Genomic DNA, 21,457 nt, shown 5'->3' with positions numbered 1-21,457 from the left:
AAATAGGTTAGTAGTACGACAAGGCCATTACATACTTACCTCTCTTAAAACAACAGAATACCACACAATGCTTTTCTAGTGTGGGTTGTGTCGATCAAATTTTCCTTGATGGCAGTGGTACCCTGTAGAAAGTATTTTACTTGATTCACCAAGAGTAATTATTTTTAATTTGCTAAGTGTCCATAACAATCTGATCACTCATTCTATTTCTCCTCAATGTGTCTTGTGAGACAACAACCATTATCCAGCTTACAGTCAACCACTGCATAAGTTTTTGTATTGCCAAGACGATAACTAAACGTGAAAATTAGTGAAAATGAATAGATGTATGTAGACAGTAAATTTCTCTCTCTCTCTCTCTCTCTCTCTCTCTCTCTCTGTCTTCATCCATCTTTATCTGTCCCTTCATTTTCCATCTTCCCTTTCTTAGATGTGTACTGTTGTAATTGCAGTGATTTTTTGTAACACACTATAACATTAGTTGTGACCACTTTGATGGAGGAGTATGTTTTCTCCCTATCCACCCAAGTGCTGGGCCTCAGTTTAGCCTCTGTGCAACTTCTTCTGCTTGTCCAGAGTCCAGGGTTGGCTTGCTGGTGTCACACTCCTAAACCATTCTCTTGCTGCCTCTACCACCCAGCCATTACTGTCTCTTCTCTCCACTCCTCCCTTCCCCTGCCCATCTTCCTTGTTCCTTTCACTCGCATCACCAGAACAACCCCTGACCAAAATTGGGTGGCAGCACAAAGATAATATAGTCTGCCAGTATGTATTTTGTCTGTTAGAGTAGAAAGGACATTGTCTGAAAGCTTAGTGACTGAAAGCGTAGTGACAAATTGCCTTTTGGCTTCTGTTCGGGTTCTTCAGCCGACATTTGCTTCAGAATTTTTCTGACGTTTTGCCAGCACGAGTGGCTGGCATTGTCAGAGCTTCGCCCTCCATTGTTGGTGGCAGACTGGAGTCAAGCTTGCAGCTACAGATAGTATTTACCTGTTGCACTAATTTCAGAGGGCTTTTCCCTGATCATTATCACTATGGTTCTCCCCTTGCTGCCCAAAATGGTCATTTGCTGCAGCACGGGACTCCAGATATGTTCACCTTGAGAATATGTAAGACACAGCACTTCAGACACAAGATGCAACACATGGAAAGCTCTCTGAGAAGCAATGTCGGAAATATACTGCATACCTTGTATATGTGGAAAAGTGTATGTTGGAACCACTGGATAGTCTGTCAACACCAGGATCACAGAACACAAATTGTATCATAGGTTGGGACACAGAAATTGGCTGTAGTGGAGCATGCACTGTGTGAGAGTGACCAAATAATAAAATTTTCCAACACAGAGGTTCTTGCTGTGGACAAGAGCTCCATGCTCACTTGTTCTGGGAAGCCGTACAGTTCCACAAACATGACAGTATTTCCAGCAAGCTTGAGGAAATTCTTTGTTGGGAATAGATCCTGGATTCCCAAGCTGTGGCAAACAACAATTGCAGGTAGCAAGGGAGAGCCATAAAGGTAATGACCAAGGAAAAGCTCTTGGACACTGGCGTGACTGGGACATATAAACTGCACCCGCAAGCTCAAGTCCAGTCCACTACCAGCAATGGAGAGTGAAGCTTTGACAATGCTGACCACTCGTGCTGGTAAAGTATTGGAAAAATCATCAAACAAATTTCAGCAGAAGAACCCAAAACAGATTCCAATAGGCAGTTTGTCAACAAATGGCCACAAAAGCCTCAATAATTTTGAATTTTAATCTTGTTGTCTGCTCAACACTGCAACTATATATTGAGTGGTTACCATTATTCCTTCCATTACTTACATTTTATTATTCTTTACATGGCTTGACATGTTTCTTTTTTCCATGGTTATTTCCACCTTACTACATACTCCATTCTTACATTTTATCTGTTGGTGCCTGTTTTGTCTCATATATGTTCCCAGTTTTGGTTATCTCTGAGCTACAAGCTATCATTTGCCCCCTCTCAGTTTTACAAATATCATCTGACGGTAGCATGTCATTGTTAGGTTGTCTGTGTTCTGTCTTGTTGTCTCTCATTTGCCCTGTAATCTTGGATTTTTTTAAATAACACCTCGTTAGTCTTGTTTCATCCTACCCATTCATCATCTTTTCAACATTAAAGAATCTCTTGTTACAGTATCTGTAACATATTTATAAGCATGTAGTTGCCTGTGCTGCCATTTGGTGCTTAAAACTTTTTTCTAACTATGTTTGATATCAGCTACATCATTTCAGAATCATCATCAATGCGTGTAGTGTCTTGTTGCATAAAGCAAGCACCAGTTCAACAAATTTATCCATTCTCATCATAGCTCTATCCACAATCAGAAGATAAGTTGCAGCTGAGTCTGAAAGTAGGAAACAGTCTAATGATCACAGGTACCCATATAAGGCTACCAGGTACAGCAATACTGGCTGAAGTCCCAGCAAAGTTTTATGCGAATGACCAATCCTTTAGCCGAGCCACCTGAAATACGGCAAGAACATTTATGGCAAAACTGTGTTAATCAGATACTAATGAAGCTGTAAGAACAAATGGCTGCTGGGAATTATATACTGTTTCCAGCATGCATTGCACCTAACCCTTTAAGAACTGGTGCCATACAATGCAGTACCAACCTGTGAAAATGGGGATATAAAGAGAGCAATTCCTGTGAGTGTGGTACAATACAAGATCATCAACCTGCAGTGGCAGACCTTATCATAGTAAATGACAAAGGCATCCATGTGGATGCTTAATGAAAGTATGCAGTATAGGTGGTGATGCATGCACAATAAATAAATTAATTTATTAATCAGATGCGATAAATCTCGTGCTCAGTAAAGGTAGTCTAACAGTCACCATCACTTCTTGTGCCTGTCACTACTATCACCATTGTTACACAACAGCTACACGAAGTTAAAAAGATACTTCAGTATACATATTATATCTTTACTTCATTTGTACCACCTGAGTCTTATTGAATGGCTGTCAGTTTAAGTTTGATAGAGCTTCCAAGAGCAGTTCTACTTCTTTTCTCAAGAAATAGTCTGTTTTATATTCACTTTTGGTGGTGATAAAATTTCTCTCACTACTTCTTCACAGTTTACTGTTTGTATTTCATCCTTGAAAGAAAACACTTGTTAATGATGTACGACACATTTGATACAAAGCTGCCTGCTGTGTAGTATGAGAGGATTATTAACGAATTTCAGTTTATGCATGAAAATATTTTTCTCTGTTACAGGCATTTGAAAACATAAAAAGGATACAGCTTGAACGATATAACAAAGCAAATGAGCTTGAAAAGTCAAAAATTGAAACTAATCCACAAAAAATTTTCCATAAAGCTATTGCTAATTCAAGACCTGTGCTACATGTTGCACCAATAAAACGAGGTGGTGCAACTTATCAAGTAAGTTAACTTATGTTAAAACCGAACATCTTCAGCCAAGCTCTCTTTTACAATTCAGTCATAATATCCACCACACTTAATGCTGTAAAAAGTCAAGTAGGAAAAAAGCATTCTTGACACACACACACACACACACACACACACACACACACACACACACACACACACGGCTTCTTACATAAAAGTATACCCCAATTATGTACTAAGATGGTGCTTGCTATGACTGCTTACAAGGCTATGTATGTAATTATTTTAGGCTTAGTCACCTCAAGAGCAACAATATTACATTCTTCAGAACTTCACTGAGTTATTTAGATTGACTTTCCTGAATTTTATTCACTCATTAAAGACCAAGACCGTCATGAAGTAAAGGCATATTTCTTTATTAAAATGATAATGCCACTGACATACTTTATTGAAAAAATTGCAAAGTGAACTGTTTGATAATCTATAACTAACAAAACTGTATCATTATAGATCCCACTGATGATGCCTTAGAACAGGAGAAGGCGAAACGCGTATGGGATAAATAAAGTCAGCAGGAAAAGGCAGTTTTGTTTACAAAACAAATACTTTATTGTTATTTGAAGATCTACACTAAACTGTTTTGAAAGACTGTATGTAAGTGCAGAGATCAAATAGTGAATGTTCAAATAAAGTTATCAAATACAAATGTAGTTGAACTAAAAGCAGAAAGAAAGAAGTTAAAAAACAGTATATGGTCTGTGGCATTGGGTATCATTTTGTGAAAATATCCAAGAATGTATTTGGATTAAGATTTTGTGAAGAATGGAAAGAACAGCGTAACTTTAGTCTAAATGCTGTAGATCAGTTATTTTCAGTACAAGTTTTCAAAGCTTAGTTCTCTGTGGTTGTATTTCAGGAATAGGCCCTTAGTTTTTTAATCATTTGAACAACTCTGTCTAATACTTCTGTATAAGATCCAGAAATATGATCTTCACTAAATTACATGCAGTCTCCACTGCTAAAATATATGACAAACGATTTCATTGGATAGATTAATATATGTGAAATAATGTAAGTTTTTTGTGATTGTTTTAGCTGTGTGCAGAATTTAAACAGTTTGTGAAGACTAGGAACACTAAATCAGATGTCCCTTGAAAGAAAGAAATGCTATAAAGTAGAATTGCAATGAAAAAGTACATGTTCTGAGTATGTTCTTTCTGAAATCTGTATTGATGTTAACAAAATTCTCATTTGACAGGCTATGTATTCACTAAATGTGCGAAATGGTACAATAGTTTGATTGTTGGGCTCGTATCTGGAAGTGTGGGATTCAAATGACATTTTTCAAGGAATTTGTTGAAAGTAAATGTCAGAGTGGTTCATAGAACAAAGACATGAGAAGTTCTTCCCTTGTCTTCTCTTTTCAGTACTGTGCTCATCTGTAATGATTTTGAAGTATTTGAGATGTAAAACAATACTCACTCTTCCTCAGTTCCTCCTCCCGCTCCTCATCCTCACACACTTGTTCTAGCATGAAATGATCATTTATGTAAGCATGAGACAGCCACTGTGTTACACTCTTGCAGGAGTTGTACAGTCTTTTATTGCCCTTGGAGGTGGATATTCGAGTTATGAAATGTTATTGTACCTGGATACAACAAAGATATTTTATGATTGCAGGCGACATTTTTTGTGTGGTCTTTATAGTTTTCCTCATACATCATATGCTTACCATAAACAAAAGTGCATGTTTAGCATAATTCTCTCCTTATAAATTTCTAATTCTGGTCTTCATAGCTACAATGACCAGCAATCAGTCATTAAAATTTGAATATTATTCTGTTAATTGATTGAATCCATGTAAGATTCTGTACTGACTATGCTTCTTAATTATTGTGATTTACTGCCCAGGTCTTATGGAGAAACTCGTCCATAGTGCATGAGAGAGAGAGAGAGAGAGAGAGAGAGAGAGAGAGAGAGAGAGTTAATAATGAACTGTTTACATTTATCTACAAGTAGTGCTGACCACTAAAATTGTTGATTTGCATCATTGACTTCCATTAACTGAAACTTCCTGGCAGATTAAAACAGTGCCAGACTGAGGCTAGAATCCAGAACTTTGCCTTTCACAGACAGTGCACTTACCGACTAAGCTGTCTTTAAAAAATTGGTGTGTGAGTAGAGTAGTGGTATTGAGGAAAGTGATGTGGAGAGGGGAAAAGGGAGGGGAGCCCTGATGTGGACTGGGTAGGTCGAGAGCATTATTTATGTAAAACACAGTACCTTCCCTCAAGCTTTACTTCTGCCGTTGTTCCACTGTGTTTCATGTCACAGTAACTATAATTATCTGCCTTGGATAGAGCAGACATCGTAGAAGAAAGAATTAGTTTTGGAGATACAAGTCACACACAACTTTGCACATTATTCTAAGCGCTTTTACATATGGGCATTATTCTAAGCACTTTTACATATGGTAAATGAGCAACAGCTGTATTCCTCAGTTTCATATAACATTTAAATAGTGTGAAATAATAAAGAACATAAAGTTATGTCATACTTGTATTTCTGCTTGAGTTATAGATTCTTTGAGATATCATGTTGGTTGGGTGTGTGTCACCGCAAAACTAAATCTATATATTGTATTTTACAGATATAAGAGGCTACGTCTCTAACACACACCTTACTTTGCTTCTTGCTTCTTGTTCTTCCTCTTCATTGTCATCATTGTCTTCTATGCCATTATTTCCAGTTTGTAACCTGCATCATATGAATACCTTTTATTTTTTTTCCATTATGAAACTAGTTACTAACAAAAATATTGTATTTTTACGGACAACACAAACCACTTACAATTCAAGTTCACTGGCACCATAGACTGCAGTGACGCATCATAGGCTAGACAGTGTTCTGGGTTTGTGACGGCAGGGCAGGAGGGAGACGATGTTAGCAAGCTTGTGAATCCCTGCAATTATGTTCATCACATTGGTGCACTGCTGCTGCCAGTTGAATCCAGTGTTGCCAGATAGAGATAGGTTTCCTGTGACATCAAAGGTGTGCCCAATTTTAAGACTGGCGGGAATTTTAAATCAAACACTGGACATTTTTATATTAATCCGAGACCTGTCTGAATTTTGGAGGCAGTTTTTCATAGAAAAAGTGCATCTTATAATCTGTAAAATAAAGTACATACTTGGCAAACCACTGTGAACTGTGTGGCTGACAGTACTTAACATTGTATCATGTGTTAAGGTTTCTTCCCATTTGGTTCGCATATGTAGCAAAGGAAGAATGGCTGCTTCAGTGCTAGTGTAGACGTAGTAATTAGTGTATTTTTGGCTTTGTGGCCCCTACTGGAGCAATACATAGGGGCTTTAGTATATTCCTGGATTCTTCATTGAATACTGGTTCTTGAAATTTTGTAAATAGGCTTTCATGGGATAATTGGCTTCTATCTTCAAGTGTATTCCAATTCAGGTTTTTTCAGCATTTTCATGATGCTCTCCCTTGAGTATAACAAACCTATGACTCTTCGTGCTGCCCTTCTTTGAATACATTCAGTATCACCTGTTAGTACTATTTGATATAGGTCCCACATACTTGACCAACATTCTAGAAAGGACCACATGAGTGTTTTGTATACTGTCTTGTTTCTAAACTGACATTATTTTCTCAGTAACCCAAAAATTAACTAAACTCTTCCGTCTAGTTTACCTATGTTTGAGTCACATGATAGTTCCAGTTCACTTGCCCACAAATTGTTACCGCTTAGATATATGTATGAGTTGAATGATTCCAGTTGTGACTGATATTTTAGTCATGGGATACAACTTTTCTGCATTTTCTGAAGTTGCATAATTTTATTGTGCTGTGCATTTAAAGCAAGTTTCCAGTCGTTGCGCCATTTTGAAATCTTATCAAAATCTGCTTTTGTATTTTTGCAGACTTCTTCCTTCATACACAGTACACATAATTACATCATCTCCGGAAAGTCCGGGGTTACAATTATTGTTGCCTGCCAGTTAATTGACATGCAACAATAGCGATTTAGCCTGGCTTCGCTTAGGTAGCACTAACAAGGAACCCCTCAAATGCAAGGCTGCATGTTCAGTATTTAGTAAGGCTCATTTGAAAGTGTTGTATTAACAATTATGACAGGAAAAACATTAGCTGCTAATGACTCAACATGTGCATCAGGATGGTGACAGAAAATGAGTGTGCAGTAGTGGCAGAGATCAACCTTCTATGGGAAGTACGTATTACACTTTGCAAAATGGACATTGTCGACATTCAAGAAATGTTCAAAACAAACCACTAGATTGCACCATGAACACCAAATGAAAAATGGCATGCCATGGTGATCACAGGGGTTTGCACCATCAAAATTGTAGGTGAACTCTGTGGGAGTTGCAAACTGAGCAGGACTTTCAGCTAGGCATCCACTCTTAAGGAATGCATGTAGAATCATATTGGTGAAATGAGGTGATGAGAACTGATGGAATGTGATGGCACACAACTGAATGTGAAACAGTCTGTCATGCTGCTTATTGTGAAACTGGCTATCCTTTAAGGCATAGCTGCAGATAGTGCAATAATATATTTTGTAGGCACGGAAAAAACAAACATCTAGAGCCCGGGCTTGTCCAGTGGTTCTAGGTGATATGAGTTGCAATATCACACACTTTTCAGGAGGGATAGTTTGCTCTAAAGGAGAACGATATTTATATGCAGACCAGAAATCAAGCAAAAGCAAGCTATTTTGACCAGCTATTGGCCAAAAGCAGTGCTCATACCATAGTTGTAGTTCTCTTAAGCCCATTTTCCTGCCTCTTTCTTGCTGTGACATAAATATTCCCCTCTGCTCTTGCAAGATCATGCACACGAGAAAGAATCGTAGGGGACAAAGCATCTCCAACTTCTCACAGCACACTAAGTAACTTTCCATCCAATTTAACATCCAGATTAACAGTGAGCATAATTGTATACAAATGCATTGAGGTGTTGATGTTAATTGATCTTGATACAACTCTCCTGGTATCTCCAATTTCCAGGGTTCCTTTCATATGCATTTCCTCTTCAAATCTCAGTTGGTCAGATTTGAAAACAAATTCCTTTCTGAATGATGAGATAAGTTTGTTGATTTCATCTACAAATTTCCAGGCCGATTCTGCTGTTTGTTGTGCATCATCAAGTTGATGCTTTGTTTGTAATTTCGTTATCTTACATCTTCCAATTCTGTAGCCTTTTTGAACTTATGCAACCATCCACTGCTACCCTTCAAGTCACTGCAGTCTATCTCGCATGCAGTTTTAAATGCGTAATGTAATAGGTCACATGATGCACATCCTGTAAATTGTATTGAGCATGCTTGAAATGCGCAAATGCTAATTTTTGTAACAAGTGCGCCTTGTCCTCCATTGAATATCTGTAAGTTTTTCTTATGCACTAAATGGTCATATTCTTGTAGGTTACAAATGTGCAGATGTGTGTGAATTCTGAAGGGACCGAACTGATGAGGTCATCTGTCCCTACACTTACACACTACTTAAATTAACTGAAAGTAACTTATGCTAAGAATAACACACACACACACACACACACACACACACACACACACACACACACACACACACACACACCCATCCCCAAGGCAGGACTCGAACCTCCGGCGGGAGGAGCTGCGTAATCCGTGACATGGCACCTCAAACCGTGCGGCCACCCCGCATGGCTTGTAGGTTTATTCGAAATCTGTTTATAATTTTTTGTAATATGTTGTGGATGATCTTCAATGTACATAGTTATGTTTAGTACCTGCTCCTTGGACAACAACTGTTCTTTACTATGCTTCGCTGGGGACAGGATTTATCTCTCCCTATTCGACAAGCATGATGAACTGCATGCCTCAACACCTGTTTCAGTATCACTTTCACTTGTTAAGCACGTATCATCGTTGTACTCCTCATTGTAGTGGGGCTTTGAAAGATTTACTGTGACTCCAGCTTGTGAAAATTTAAATAAAATTTGCTGTAACAGATCAATGTGTTCCTCCCACGTATTTGTTGCCATAACAATGTAATCGACGTACGCCGTGACGCGTGACAACAAACACAGGCCGAGAACGGCGTCAAGTGCCTCGATGAACACGCCCGCGCTTACACACAAACCAAAAGGCAACACACTAAACTGATAACTGCGTCCTTCACAAAGGAAAGCAGTGTATTTATGACTGTCATTGTGAAGGGACACCTGCCAGTACGATAAGCGGAGGTCAATATTAGTTAGGTATTGTACATTATAAAATTTTAGCACCTGTTCGTCCAAGTTGACGGGTCTTGTGTTATCAGGTATAATAATTTTGTTGATTTCACGTGCGTCTAGCACCAATCTGACATTGCCATCTTGCTTGCCTACCGCCAGGATAGGACTGCAGTAAGGGGAATGTGATTTTTCTATGACACCCCAGGTCAACATACGTTCGATTTCACGTAAAACTGCAGGTTTCTTCACCCATGGAATATTATAATGTGTCCTACAATAAGTCTTATGTGGCTTAACATCCATTTTGTAGCTGTAACCTCTGATTACACCAGGCCTCTCAGTGAAAACTTGTGCATAATCACATAATAATTTGTACAATTCTTCTTGCTGTTGTTTCATTAAATAATGAGATTCAACACATTTCTGATACAATAAATCCTGTTCAATCTCCTGATAGTCTGAATCTTCAAGTGTTAAGTTACATACACTAACTATGGTAGGATATACCAATTGAAATTGACTTACTTCGTGGATCAATCGTCTTGTTAAGTTCAACATTGATTAGTTGTTCTCCTACAGATAATTGACATATGCCCTTACTTAAATCTATGATTGCTTTGTGTTCATTCAAGAAATCCAACCCTAGGATGCAGTGTACAATAAGCTTGTCTACAATCAGAAAATTACACTTGAACTGTGTATTGGAAAACGTGAAGTTAACTAGGGCTTGCATGCATATGTTCTTAGATTTAGTACCTGTGGCTCTAAAACATGTGGCAATTCTGTACAGGTAAAGTAGGTATGTTTATAATTTGTTTCAATTCATTATAGAATGCAGTTGACATCACACTTGCAGCAGCACCAGTATTGAATAAAATTTGTACATTATAATCGTTAAACTTAACCCATGCCGTAGCTTGTATGAATTCTTTAACACAACTGTCTGATTTAATGTTTTTCTCGACGGTTAATTCCTGTTCTGCTGTCATTTTGTCATCGTACCTGAGGAAACAAACCATCTCAGCCTTTGCGCTATTACAACACCCCACGACCGAAGCACGAGCGCTTAGCTCGGTCGTCAACTGTTTTCCATCGTCTGCTGTGTTTGGCTGGATTCATTGACCAACTCCACTATGTTTACATTCCGGCCGGTAGGCACCCACATGTCAGCTGATGGCGCACCGCAATTGTTATTGCTACTTCGTGGCGGGGAGTGTATAACTGTACTGGGGAACGGCGACGGATTCCGTGGAGGGTTATGATTTGTCATGCGTCAATTTTGTGTGTTCCACATATTCTGTTGGTGATTGTTGGGATTGTTGTTGTTTTGGTGGTAATTATGCCTGTTATATGGCATGTTCCTGTCAAAGTAGCCCTGTTTGTGCTGGTTATTCTCACGTCTCCTATTGCGGTTGTTGTTGTACTGTCTGTGATTTTCATTTTGCATGTAGTTACCATTTTGATATGGATGATAATTGTTGTTATTGTTATTCCTCGAATTTCTGCGGTTGTTCCTACCGTCATACACATTTCCATGTGAATATGTTTCGCGCGCAGGCATCGTATTGTGTCACGGTGCGGACGGATGGTTCCACCAACCACCGTCACTACGGGGGTGGGTGCTGATTTTGGTTACTAATATGAGTAAAATTTGAATGGCGTGAATCGCCTCTGTAAACTACGTCTATTTGATCTAAGAAGTTTAAGAAAGTCTTAATGTCATTCTCCAGTACTCCTATTAATCTGTCTCGGTATGGAAAGTGTAAGTGGTTCTTTAAAGTGTCAATTATCGCTGGCAAGTGGTTTGGACCAGTACAGTGTCTTGTCTAGGTACCTCTCAAAGTATTGTCTTAATGTCTCTTTTTTAGGGTCATAGGTCTCAGGGTTGCACACTTCTCTCCTTAGACTCTGTTGCTCATTCTCGGACCACAATTCATCCAAGATGGCTTGTTCGAACTGTTCAAATGTAAGGCTCCGCCGTTTCATAGCGGCACCCCACTTAGCTGCTCGTCCTCTCATGAGATTGGTGACGTATCTGATTTTATTGACTTCTGACCAACTGCGTGGAAAAACACCATCAAATGATCTAATAAACACAATAGGGTGGACTTTGTGCTTTCCTCACTGGAAAATGTCTGGAATACCCATGCCTTACAAATATGTCATTGGCCATGCCTGTTGGCATAACTGTATTGATGTGGTTTATGTCACTTGCTACTCTAGGTGTTGTACCGTAATATTGCTCATTTGGTGGAAAAGAAAGTGGCACATTGTAATTTTGATTGGAAATGGGTGATTCCACAATAGGTGTTCTGTCTGTGTCATTAGCCATGGTTTTAGCTGTTCTGTCATTCCCTGACGATGCGTTTGCTCGCCAAACACGGCACAACATTGTCTCATAATTTTGTCACTTCGTCTTCTATGTGTTTTGTCTCGTCTTTAACATGTGTCTTTGTTTTTGAAAGTATGTCCTGTGTAATTGTTTCAAGTTTTTTGTCCAGATAGTAGTCACACAATTTACATTCATGTACAATTCTTTCGGCCATGTTGGTGTCGTTGTTTAGTGATGCGAGGTCCGCTCGGTCTTCTAATTTTTCTATCTTTTCTTTGAGGTGGGTTTGTTCAAGAACTACCATTGTGAGCTGTTGGGTAATATTTCCCACTTCTTCAGTCAGCTTTTCTTGGGTGGAGCTAGCTGAAGTGTGGGCCTGAGCTAACTCTTCCACAGGGGTGTTCACTTCCTGCTGCACATTAACTATTTGAGTTAACTGATTCTCACATCAGGTGATATTATTTCTTCCTGTTTAGTGACTCGGTCTCGGACAATGTCTCAAATCGCTGGCTGAGCTGTTGAGTAGTGATATTTAATTCTGTCATCTGTTTTGTCGTTCGTTCAAAATTTTCGGTCATAGTATGGTTTAATATGTCAATTTTCTGACTAACGTCTCGTTTCATGTCTGCAAATAACTCTAGTAGTCGGTCCAGTTTGTCAGTCTCCTGTGTCCGATTTGTGTCACATTGCTGAATTTGTCTCATATTCGGTTCTGACATTGATGTTAACAATGGCACTGATGGTCTAGTCTCGCGTCCATTCCACATTTCGTCATTTAAAGTCGCTATCTGTATATTATCACAAATGTTGCGAGTTTGAGGCAATTGATTTGCATTGATCTGTGAACTCGTCCATGGAGGTAAACACGGACTTTCTTGTTGGTTGAACGATGAATCTATTTCACTTAACTCATCTGCCGAAACTATCTCGACCTTACTGTGTTCCATTCTAATAAGATGTATAATCGTAAGTCAAAAAGGGAATACTATAAGTCTGATTAATAAAGATTTGACTCAAATTTAGGTTGAAATATTTTCTCGTCAATGTAAATGATTGCTCTATTGCAACAATGGTTTGAGAAAGATGCAAAGGGGGGGCAAAATTCTTCCTAACAAATGACTGTTTGGCGGTCAAATTCACGATTTTCATATGCTACAACAATACTATAATTACCACAAACTACAATAGAGATAGATAATTTTGAAAAAATCTAGAAGAAAACTACAGGATGTGTGGAAAGAGAAAAATAGATTCTGCAGTTTGCTATTGAATGTTTGAATGAAATATAATTGTGTGACTCACCATTAAATTTTCTGTCCTGCAGCGGCTGGTCAATCACTTCTGCGCAAATCGTATTCGTCAAAATATGGATTTTCTTAATACATCTCTGTCGGATAATCACCAAAAGGTCTCAAGATAACAGTTTTGCATCAATATATGCCATGCAAAGAAAAACAGATTGAATTAGTTACAAAAATTCTTTACAATATTATTGTATAATCATTTGATTAGGTACAATATTATGGAAATGGAAGAGGATGTAGATGAAGACGAAATGGGAGATAAGATACTGCGTGAAGAGTTTGACAGAGCACTTAAAGACGTGAGTCGAAACAAGGCCCCGGGAGTAGACAACATTCCATTAGAACTACTGACGGCCTTGGGAGAGCCAGTCATGACAAAACTCTACCATCTGGTGAGTAAGATGTATGAGACAGGTGAAATACCCTCACGCTTCAAGAAGAATATAATAATTCCAATCCCAAAGAAAGCAGGTGTTGACAGATGTGAAAATTACCGAACTATCAGTTTAATAAGTCACAGCTGCAAAATACTAACGCGAATTCTTTACAGACGAATGGAAAAACTGGTAGAAGCGGACCTCGGGGAAGATCAGTTTGGATTCCGCAGAAATGTTGGAACACGTGAGGCAATACTAACCTTACGACTTATCTTAGAAGAAAGATTAAGAAAAGGCAAACCTACATTTCTAGCATTTGTAGACTTAGAGAAAGCTTTTGACAATGTTGACTGGAATACTCTCTTTCAAATTCTGAAGGTGGCAGGGGTAAAATACAGGGAGCGGAAGGCTATTTACAATTTGTACAAAAACCAGATGGCAGTTATAAGAGTCGAGGGGCATGAAAGGGAAGCAGTGGTTGGGAAGGGAGTGAGACAGGGTTGTAGCCTCTCCCCGATGTTATTCAATCTGTATATTGAGAAAGCAGTAAAGGAAACAAAAGAAAAATTTGGAGTAGGTATTAAAATTCATGGAGAAGAAATAAAAACTTTGAGGTCCACTGACGACATTGTAATTCTGTCAGAGACAGCAAAGGACTTGGAAGAGCAGTTGAACGGAATGGACATTGTCTTGAAAGGATTATATAAGATGAACATCAACAAAAGCAAACGAGGATAATGGAATGTAGTCAAATTAAATCGGGTGATGCTGAGGGAATTAGATTAGGAAATGAGACACTTAAAGTAGTAAAGGAGTTTTGCTATTTAGGGAGTAAAATAACTGATGATGGTCGAAGTAGAGAGGATATAAAATATAGACTGGCAATGGGAAGGAAAGCGTTTCTGAAGAAGAGAAATTTGTTAACATCGAGTATTGATTTAAGTGTCAGGAAGTCGTTTCTGAAAGTATTTGTATGGAGTGTAGCCATGTATGGAAGTGAAACATGGACAATAAATACAGGGCTATTACAAATGATTGAAGCGATTTCATAAATTCACTGTAGCTCCATTCATTGACATATGGTCACGACACACTACAGATACGTAGAAAAACTCATAAAGTTTTGTTCGGCTGAAGCCGCACTTCAGGTTTCTGCCGCCAGAGCACTCGAGAGCGCAGTGAGACAAAATGGCGACAGGAGCCGAGAAAGCGTATGTCGTGCTTGAAATGCACCCACATCAGTCAGTCATAACAGTGCAACGACACTTCAGGACGAAGTTCAACAAAGATACCAACTGCTAACTCCATTCGGCGATGGTATGCGCAGTTTAAAGCTTCTGGATGCCTCTGTAAGGGGAAATCAACGGGTCGGCCTGCAGTGAGCGAAGAAACGGTTGAACGCGTGCGGGCAAGTTTCACGCATAGTGATGTGAAAGATGCAGTGTTTAAACCACCTCTACCAAGAAACGTGCCAGAACTGCGAGCTCGCATCAACAATGCTTTCGAACTCATTGATGGGGACATGCTGCGCTGAGTGTGGGAGGAGCTTGATTATCGGCTTGATGTCTGCCGAATCACTAAAGGGGCACATATCGAACATTTGTGAATGCCTAAAAAAACTTTTTGAGTTTTTGTATGTGTGTGCAAAGCATTGTGAAAATATCTCAAATAATAAAGTTATTGTAGAGCTATGAAATCGCTTCAATCATTTGTAATAACCCTGTAGTTTGGACAAGAAGAGATTAGAAGCTTTCGAAATGTGGTGCTACAGAAGAATGCTGAAGATTAGATGGGTAGATCACATAACTAATGAGGAGGTATTGAATAGAATTGGGGAGAAGAGGAGTTTGTGGCACAACTTGACAAAAAGAAGGGACCAGTTTAACACTTCACTTTCGACTTTGCATTTATTGTCACGCCCTTCAGTGCTAACCACAGAACAAGCAGGTATAACAATGAGAGAATATTTGCACTCATAATATTTGCTATATTACTTGAGAATTACTTAATAAACAATAGGAATCTAAAATTATTCCTTTTTAACAAACATATTTTTCAACAGTTAATAAAGTCCCATAAACTTGAGAAGGATCACCTTTTCGGTCTCTTAATAAGTCCGTAGGTAACATAGGGGACAATCAGACGTACATTAAATGTTACACCACTGAGGACAATCACTCATTAAGATTTATAACCACAAATTAAAGAAGATTCATTTAAAGCAATTAACATCAATAGCAAATAATTAAGTCACATCCCAGCAAATGCATCAAAACCAAATCTTTCAGTTCTGTAACAACATTGGATCGTGGAATACGCAGGATTACAGACACAAAAGGCTAAATTTTACCAAACAGCAATTTCTCCAAACCGAGAACCATCTTAACAGTGTACAACACTTAGGTTATCCAGAACTACTCTAATTCACCTTTCTTGGGCATAACGGTGGAGTAGATAATTAACCTCTTATTTCATTCTCGTGGAACACTGAGTGGCAATAGACACTCGGGCAACTCTTACCCCAGTGTGGCTTGTGAAAGAGGATGGCTCCAACAGGAGGAGGAAACATTTACCCGAACTGGAAAGGGAACTCGACTAACACGAGCCACTAGGTTGGACAAAGACCAGTTGGTTAATTTTAATCATTAACCAAAGCTTCCTGGCCAGCAGATGAAAATTACAGAGACAAAGGTAGCTTTATTTGTGCTCACAAGAATTAATAACTTCTGCAAATGCCAGAACTACCGCCGTAGTATCAGTACGGGACTTCGGAGCTGAGGAGAGCAAGTCAACAACGGTCTCTACCCAATAAGCCCAACGTTTCAGACAGACTGAGCAACTGACATCAGTCATGGCTAGGCGGATTACCAAATAGAAACTACCTTAAATATAATTAAATAGAGCACTTAAATGCCACGGGGACTAAACTCCTTAACACGAGAATATGTACCCAATAACAATGACTAAAGTTAAATATGCCTACATACTAAAACACAACAGATATTGGCAAAGATAAAATCTTCTCGGGTTGACAGCCGAGTCAATGTGTTGTTCTCCCAGCAACGTTTCAGCAAGTTTCTTACTTGCCATCTTTGCCTGAAGATGGCAAGTAAGAAACTTGCTGAAACATTTCTGGAGAACAACACATTGACTCGGCTGTCAATCTGAGAAGATTTTATCAGCGAGATTCGCTGAGAAAGCCTGCATTCTCAGATATTGGCGGACATTAACATAATCTTGCATTTCAGACATCCATAACAACGTGAATATCCAAACAATGACCTACGCCGTCCATGGGAAAACAACGGCTTGCAGAAGGTCCACAGCAAATTATTATTATTATTATTATCATTATTTTTTTACAATGTGCACCTTAAGTCAGCATGGCATTCAAATACACGATCATGCAAGGGGGCAGTAACACACACGCAAAGTAATTTCCGATCACAAACTCAAAGCAGAGAAACGTTGCCATGCAGTTATTAATAGCTCCCACAACACTGAGAGATTGTTCCCGCCAGATGACGACCGTTGCACTAACTAGATGAAAAATCTTATGTTCAGTGACGACACCACCTTCTGTAGGTTATTGGCAGTTGCAGACAGACTTCAAAGCTTCCCCAGCCCATGAACAGAAACCAAACCTTGTCCACGGATTTATGGCCTCTTGTGTCCTCACGCCCCAGGTTTTTGAGCCCATCCAGACTTAGCATAGAGGGACTGAGCGTCCCACTGCAGAATGGTCGTCCAGGGACAAACACTCATCTCAACTGCCTCATCCGCCCTCGGCATGGCACACAGCGCCTCCTTCCAGAGGGCGCACTAGCAGAGGCTCTGCAATGCCCTCTAGGAAAGCACAGAAATTCCAAACAGGAGTAAACCAAGGGAAAAACGGGAACCGTGGCAAACGACATGGTTCAGACGGAACATTCAAGAGTTCACCTTGACACCTCATAGAGAAATAACAGCAAGTAATGGGAAGGATCATCTTTTGCAGTCAATGTATACACCTCCGGACCTTGTGTAACATGTTGTAGATGCTGTTCTGGTGGCCACTGAGGGTACATGGTGCAACAATTTGCAAATTGTGACAAATGTTGGAGTAAATGATGGCTGTCGTCTGAGCTTCTAGGTCATACTTGGTTCATTCCAGTGACTGGCAAAGGAGACCAGTCTTGCTCATGAATCTCAGCGAAGCTCACAATCTTCAGCATTTTCCCAAGAACTGATTGTGGTTTACCGGTTGTGAGTTGAATAAAAGGATGGAACCAGAAACTGGAGGCTCTGTGGCGTGCTGGTCTGTGACTTCCTGCACTTGTGCCATATTGTTAAGAACCGTAGGGTCCTATAAGATAGGTCAGGGGTGCACTACACATCAGAGGTTACGACCAAGAGAGCTGACTGTTGTGGAATGTACACAAGAGTTTCTTTTAGATCTGGTTACTATCTACCCAGTCCAGATAATGATAGCTGTAGGAGGCTGAAGTATTAGTGTAACACTCAAAGAAATGTCACCCAACAGATGATGCTATCAAAGCATTAGCAACAAGATCTTGCAGTTTGAAGCAGTCCTAAAGGACAATGGAGCTCATATAATACCAGCTACAGAAAGCTGGATACAACCAAAAATTGAAAGAAGTGAGATTTTTTTTGGCTATGTCTGAGTGTATATTGAAAGAATAGACTAATTGGAAACGTATGTGGCATACCTGTTGCAGTAGCCAAGAAACTCAATTCCATCAAGATACAAACTGAAGCTGCATGAGAAATAGTCTGGGCCTGACTGATTATAAAGGATGGGCATACACTTATAACCACCAGACTAATCTCCAGGTGAAACTGAAAACTTTAGATAAATCCTCATTTTGGTAATATATATGTTCCCAATCATATAGTCTTCACTGGAGGGTACTTAATTGACTGGGATGATTACACAATTGTAAGTGCGGATGAGTCAAGGAATTCCAGGAAATTAATAGCAATTACTTTCTTGAAAAACTACTTGGAACTATAGGTATAAAGGCTATTAACAAAACACAGCCAAAACAAGTAGAAATTACAAGTTCAGCCCACTGGATAGGCACTAACATCATAATGAGGAACTTGAAATATGTAGCTCTGCAGCAGGAGAATTTAGAGGCACTGTGGTTAAAGCGTAAAAGAATAGTTGATAAAGCACTGAATACATATGTACCTACATTCCATGGTATGCAGTCACTGTAAAGAAACTTACAGAGAAACTGTGAGTATTGCATAATACATAATATGTATGGGAAAAAAAGAGGCATATACATAGAGAGATGCTGAATAAAACACTTTTAGCTGTCAAGAGGGTAATGCCTGAAGCCTTCAGTGACTACTGCAGTACAATCTTAGCAACAGGCCTCACAGAAAATCTGGAAGATTCTGGTTACAAGTAAAGGCAGTCAATGGCATCAAAGTTAGTGTCTAGACACTCACAGATAACAGTGGAATCAAAGTTGAGGGTAGTAAATCAATAGGAGAAATGTTAAACTCCATTTTTAAATTGCCTTTTACAAAGGATATATAAGAGAACTACCCTAGTTTGATTGCTTCATCACTGCAAAAGTGAGTGATGTACTTATTAATGTCAGTGGCATTATCAAGCACCTGAAATCGCAAAAACTGAACAAAGTTCTGGAGTCTGAACTGGTCAAAATTCTGGAGCCCAACAGAATCTCTATCAGATTCTCTACACAATTTGCAGATGAGTTAACTCCCATTTTGACCATAATATATCACCGACCTCTCGAACAAAAAATGGTGTCCGGAGTTTGAAAGAAAGCATTTGTCACACCTGTCTGCAACAAGAGTAGCACAAGTGATCTACAAAACTTATTTTGAATTTCATTGACGTCAGTCTGTTATAAAATCTTAGAACATATTCTAAGCTCAAGCATACTGAGATATCTCAAAAACAATGATCTCCATGCCAACCAGCATGGATTTTGAAAACATCAGTCTTGCAAAATCCAACTTGAGCTTTTCTCACATGATATCTCAAAAGCTATGGGTCAAGGCTATCAGGTGGATGCAGTATTTATTGACTTACAAAAAGCACCTGATTCAGTAGCACACCAAAATTTATTAACAAAAATACTATCATATTGGCTAGCAAATGAAATTTGCAACTAGACAGAGGATTTCTTGGTAGTGAGGCTACAGCATGTTATCTTGGATAGAGAGTTATCAACAGATCTGCACCAGGGAAGTGTATGAAAGACTTGCTGTTCATTGTATGGAATACTAAAATAAAGTCCACCCCACCAGTGTTTCTTTGTTACAGTGTTCTTTTGTATGAGAAGGTTAATCTCAGGAACTACTGTTGGGATTTTAATGTGTTCCTCACTAACAGATGGACTGATTAACAAGCAAGGTTATGTATATAATTAATAAGTGTAGTAATGATGAGTGTGTAACATATATATTTTGTTATCCATTCCATGTAATGGGTATCTGGAATCACATCGAGTGCCAATGAGAGAAAAGCAGTAAAGTAAACAGCCAGCACAGCTCCAGAGAATCAGAGATCAGAATCCACACATATCTATCTATGCAAGTTTCATTGATGTCAATGTGAAGACTAATGTCAGGAACTACTGCAGGGATCTGGATATGGTTTTCACTAACAGGTAGAACGATTCACGGGGATGGTTTGTGTAATTATTTTACTATCGCTGTGTCAGACAGAAGGCGTCTGGTTGTAGACACAAAGAACCCCTTGAGTGTGAGGTTGCAAAAGGCCAGTGATGTTTACGGCAATCAATGCCCCACATAATGTCTACTCTGCAACCACAATATTGGCTGCTAGTGGCAACAGGGGGCAGGACTGGAGTTGCCCAATGGTGAGCACAGCATGAGGCTATGGTGTGTAGTTGACCTGCTTAGTCGACATGTAATTCACAAGGTGCTTCAGTGCAAGTGGTGTTGATACAAAGCAGAGCAATGGCAATAATAAACAAAGCAAACACTGCATTATATCTACAACAGTTTCCAAAGTTGACATTTCATCACAAAGGAACCCAAGGAATTTCATAGAGAAAGAACTAGCTGATGAAATATTAGCATTTCTGCGAGATGAGTCGGTGGAATGTGTGGTCTCATAAACACTTGACTGTGCGGACAATGTACATGATGTAGCAGGACTTTGAATTTCGCCGTGCTACACTCGTTTCCTCAGATATAAATTATACCGTCGCAGCTGTATGAGCGCTCGACGGCAGAGAAAATATGTAAGAAAAGGAAGGTACTAAAATTGTAACTCTTTTTGTTTTCTATCCGTCTTTTGTCTCTTGAGAGCGGAAGCTTAACTTACTTATTAGCTAATCTTGATCAGATTAAGACGAAAAAACTCATTGATGTGCATACGTATTGTGGAAATTGGTATGAAATTCGGACAATGGAAGTAGTAACGTAAAATAAACTGCATTCAACACCAAGATAGTTTTGATTAGTATAAATTAGTGATTCCTGGACAAGTGCAAGATTTCAGAGCAGCTACTACTTTTCACGCAAAGATGAAGTAGGAGATTTTTGAAAACCTGGATGCCGCACGAAAGAAGACATGTTAACATGGTAAAGGATGAACTCTTATCTACACCCTTTCCCCCTATTAATCACATTTTGTTATTCTCTGTACTCCTTCAAATAATTTTTGTAGTGGAGATTGGTTTGACTTTTGCTCAGAAACGCCACAAGGACCACCCCAACAATAGCTTTTCCGAATCACTAAGTCTGATAACTTTTCTGTAATTCGAAGTCTGATTTGCATTTCATTCTTT

The 21,457-nt window shown here is 39.1% G+C and overlaps 1 protein-coding gene across 1 annotated transcript in view; it reads left to right on the top strand.

Annotated features, from left to right (window-relative positions):
• LOC124595014 (28S ribosomal protein S7, mitochondrial) overlaps positions 1–21,457 on the top strand; it is an 88,455-nt gene that overhangs the window by 38,512 nt on the left and 28,486 nt on the right. Inside the window, exon 4 of the mRNA XM_047133563.1 lies at positions 3,253–3,420. Within this exon, the coding sequence (XP_046989519.1) occupies positions 3,253–3,420 (168 nt within the window). The remainder of the gene's footprint in view (positions 1–3,252; positions 3,421–21,457) is intronic.

Source organism: Schistocerca americana, chromosome 2 (genome assembly GCF_021461395.2).
Source record: "Schistocerca americana isolate TAMUIC-IGC-003095 chromosome 2, iqSchAmer2.1, whole genome shotgun sequence".
NCBI classification, from domain to species: Eukaryota; Metazoa; Arthropoda; class Insecta; order Orthoptera; family Acrididae; genus Schistocerca; species Schistocerca americana.
This window is presented reverse-complemented; position numbering and strand designations above follow the sequence as displayed.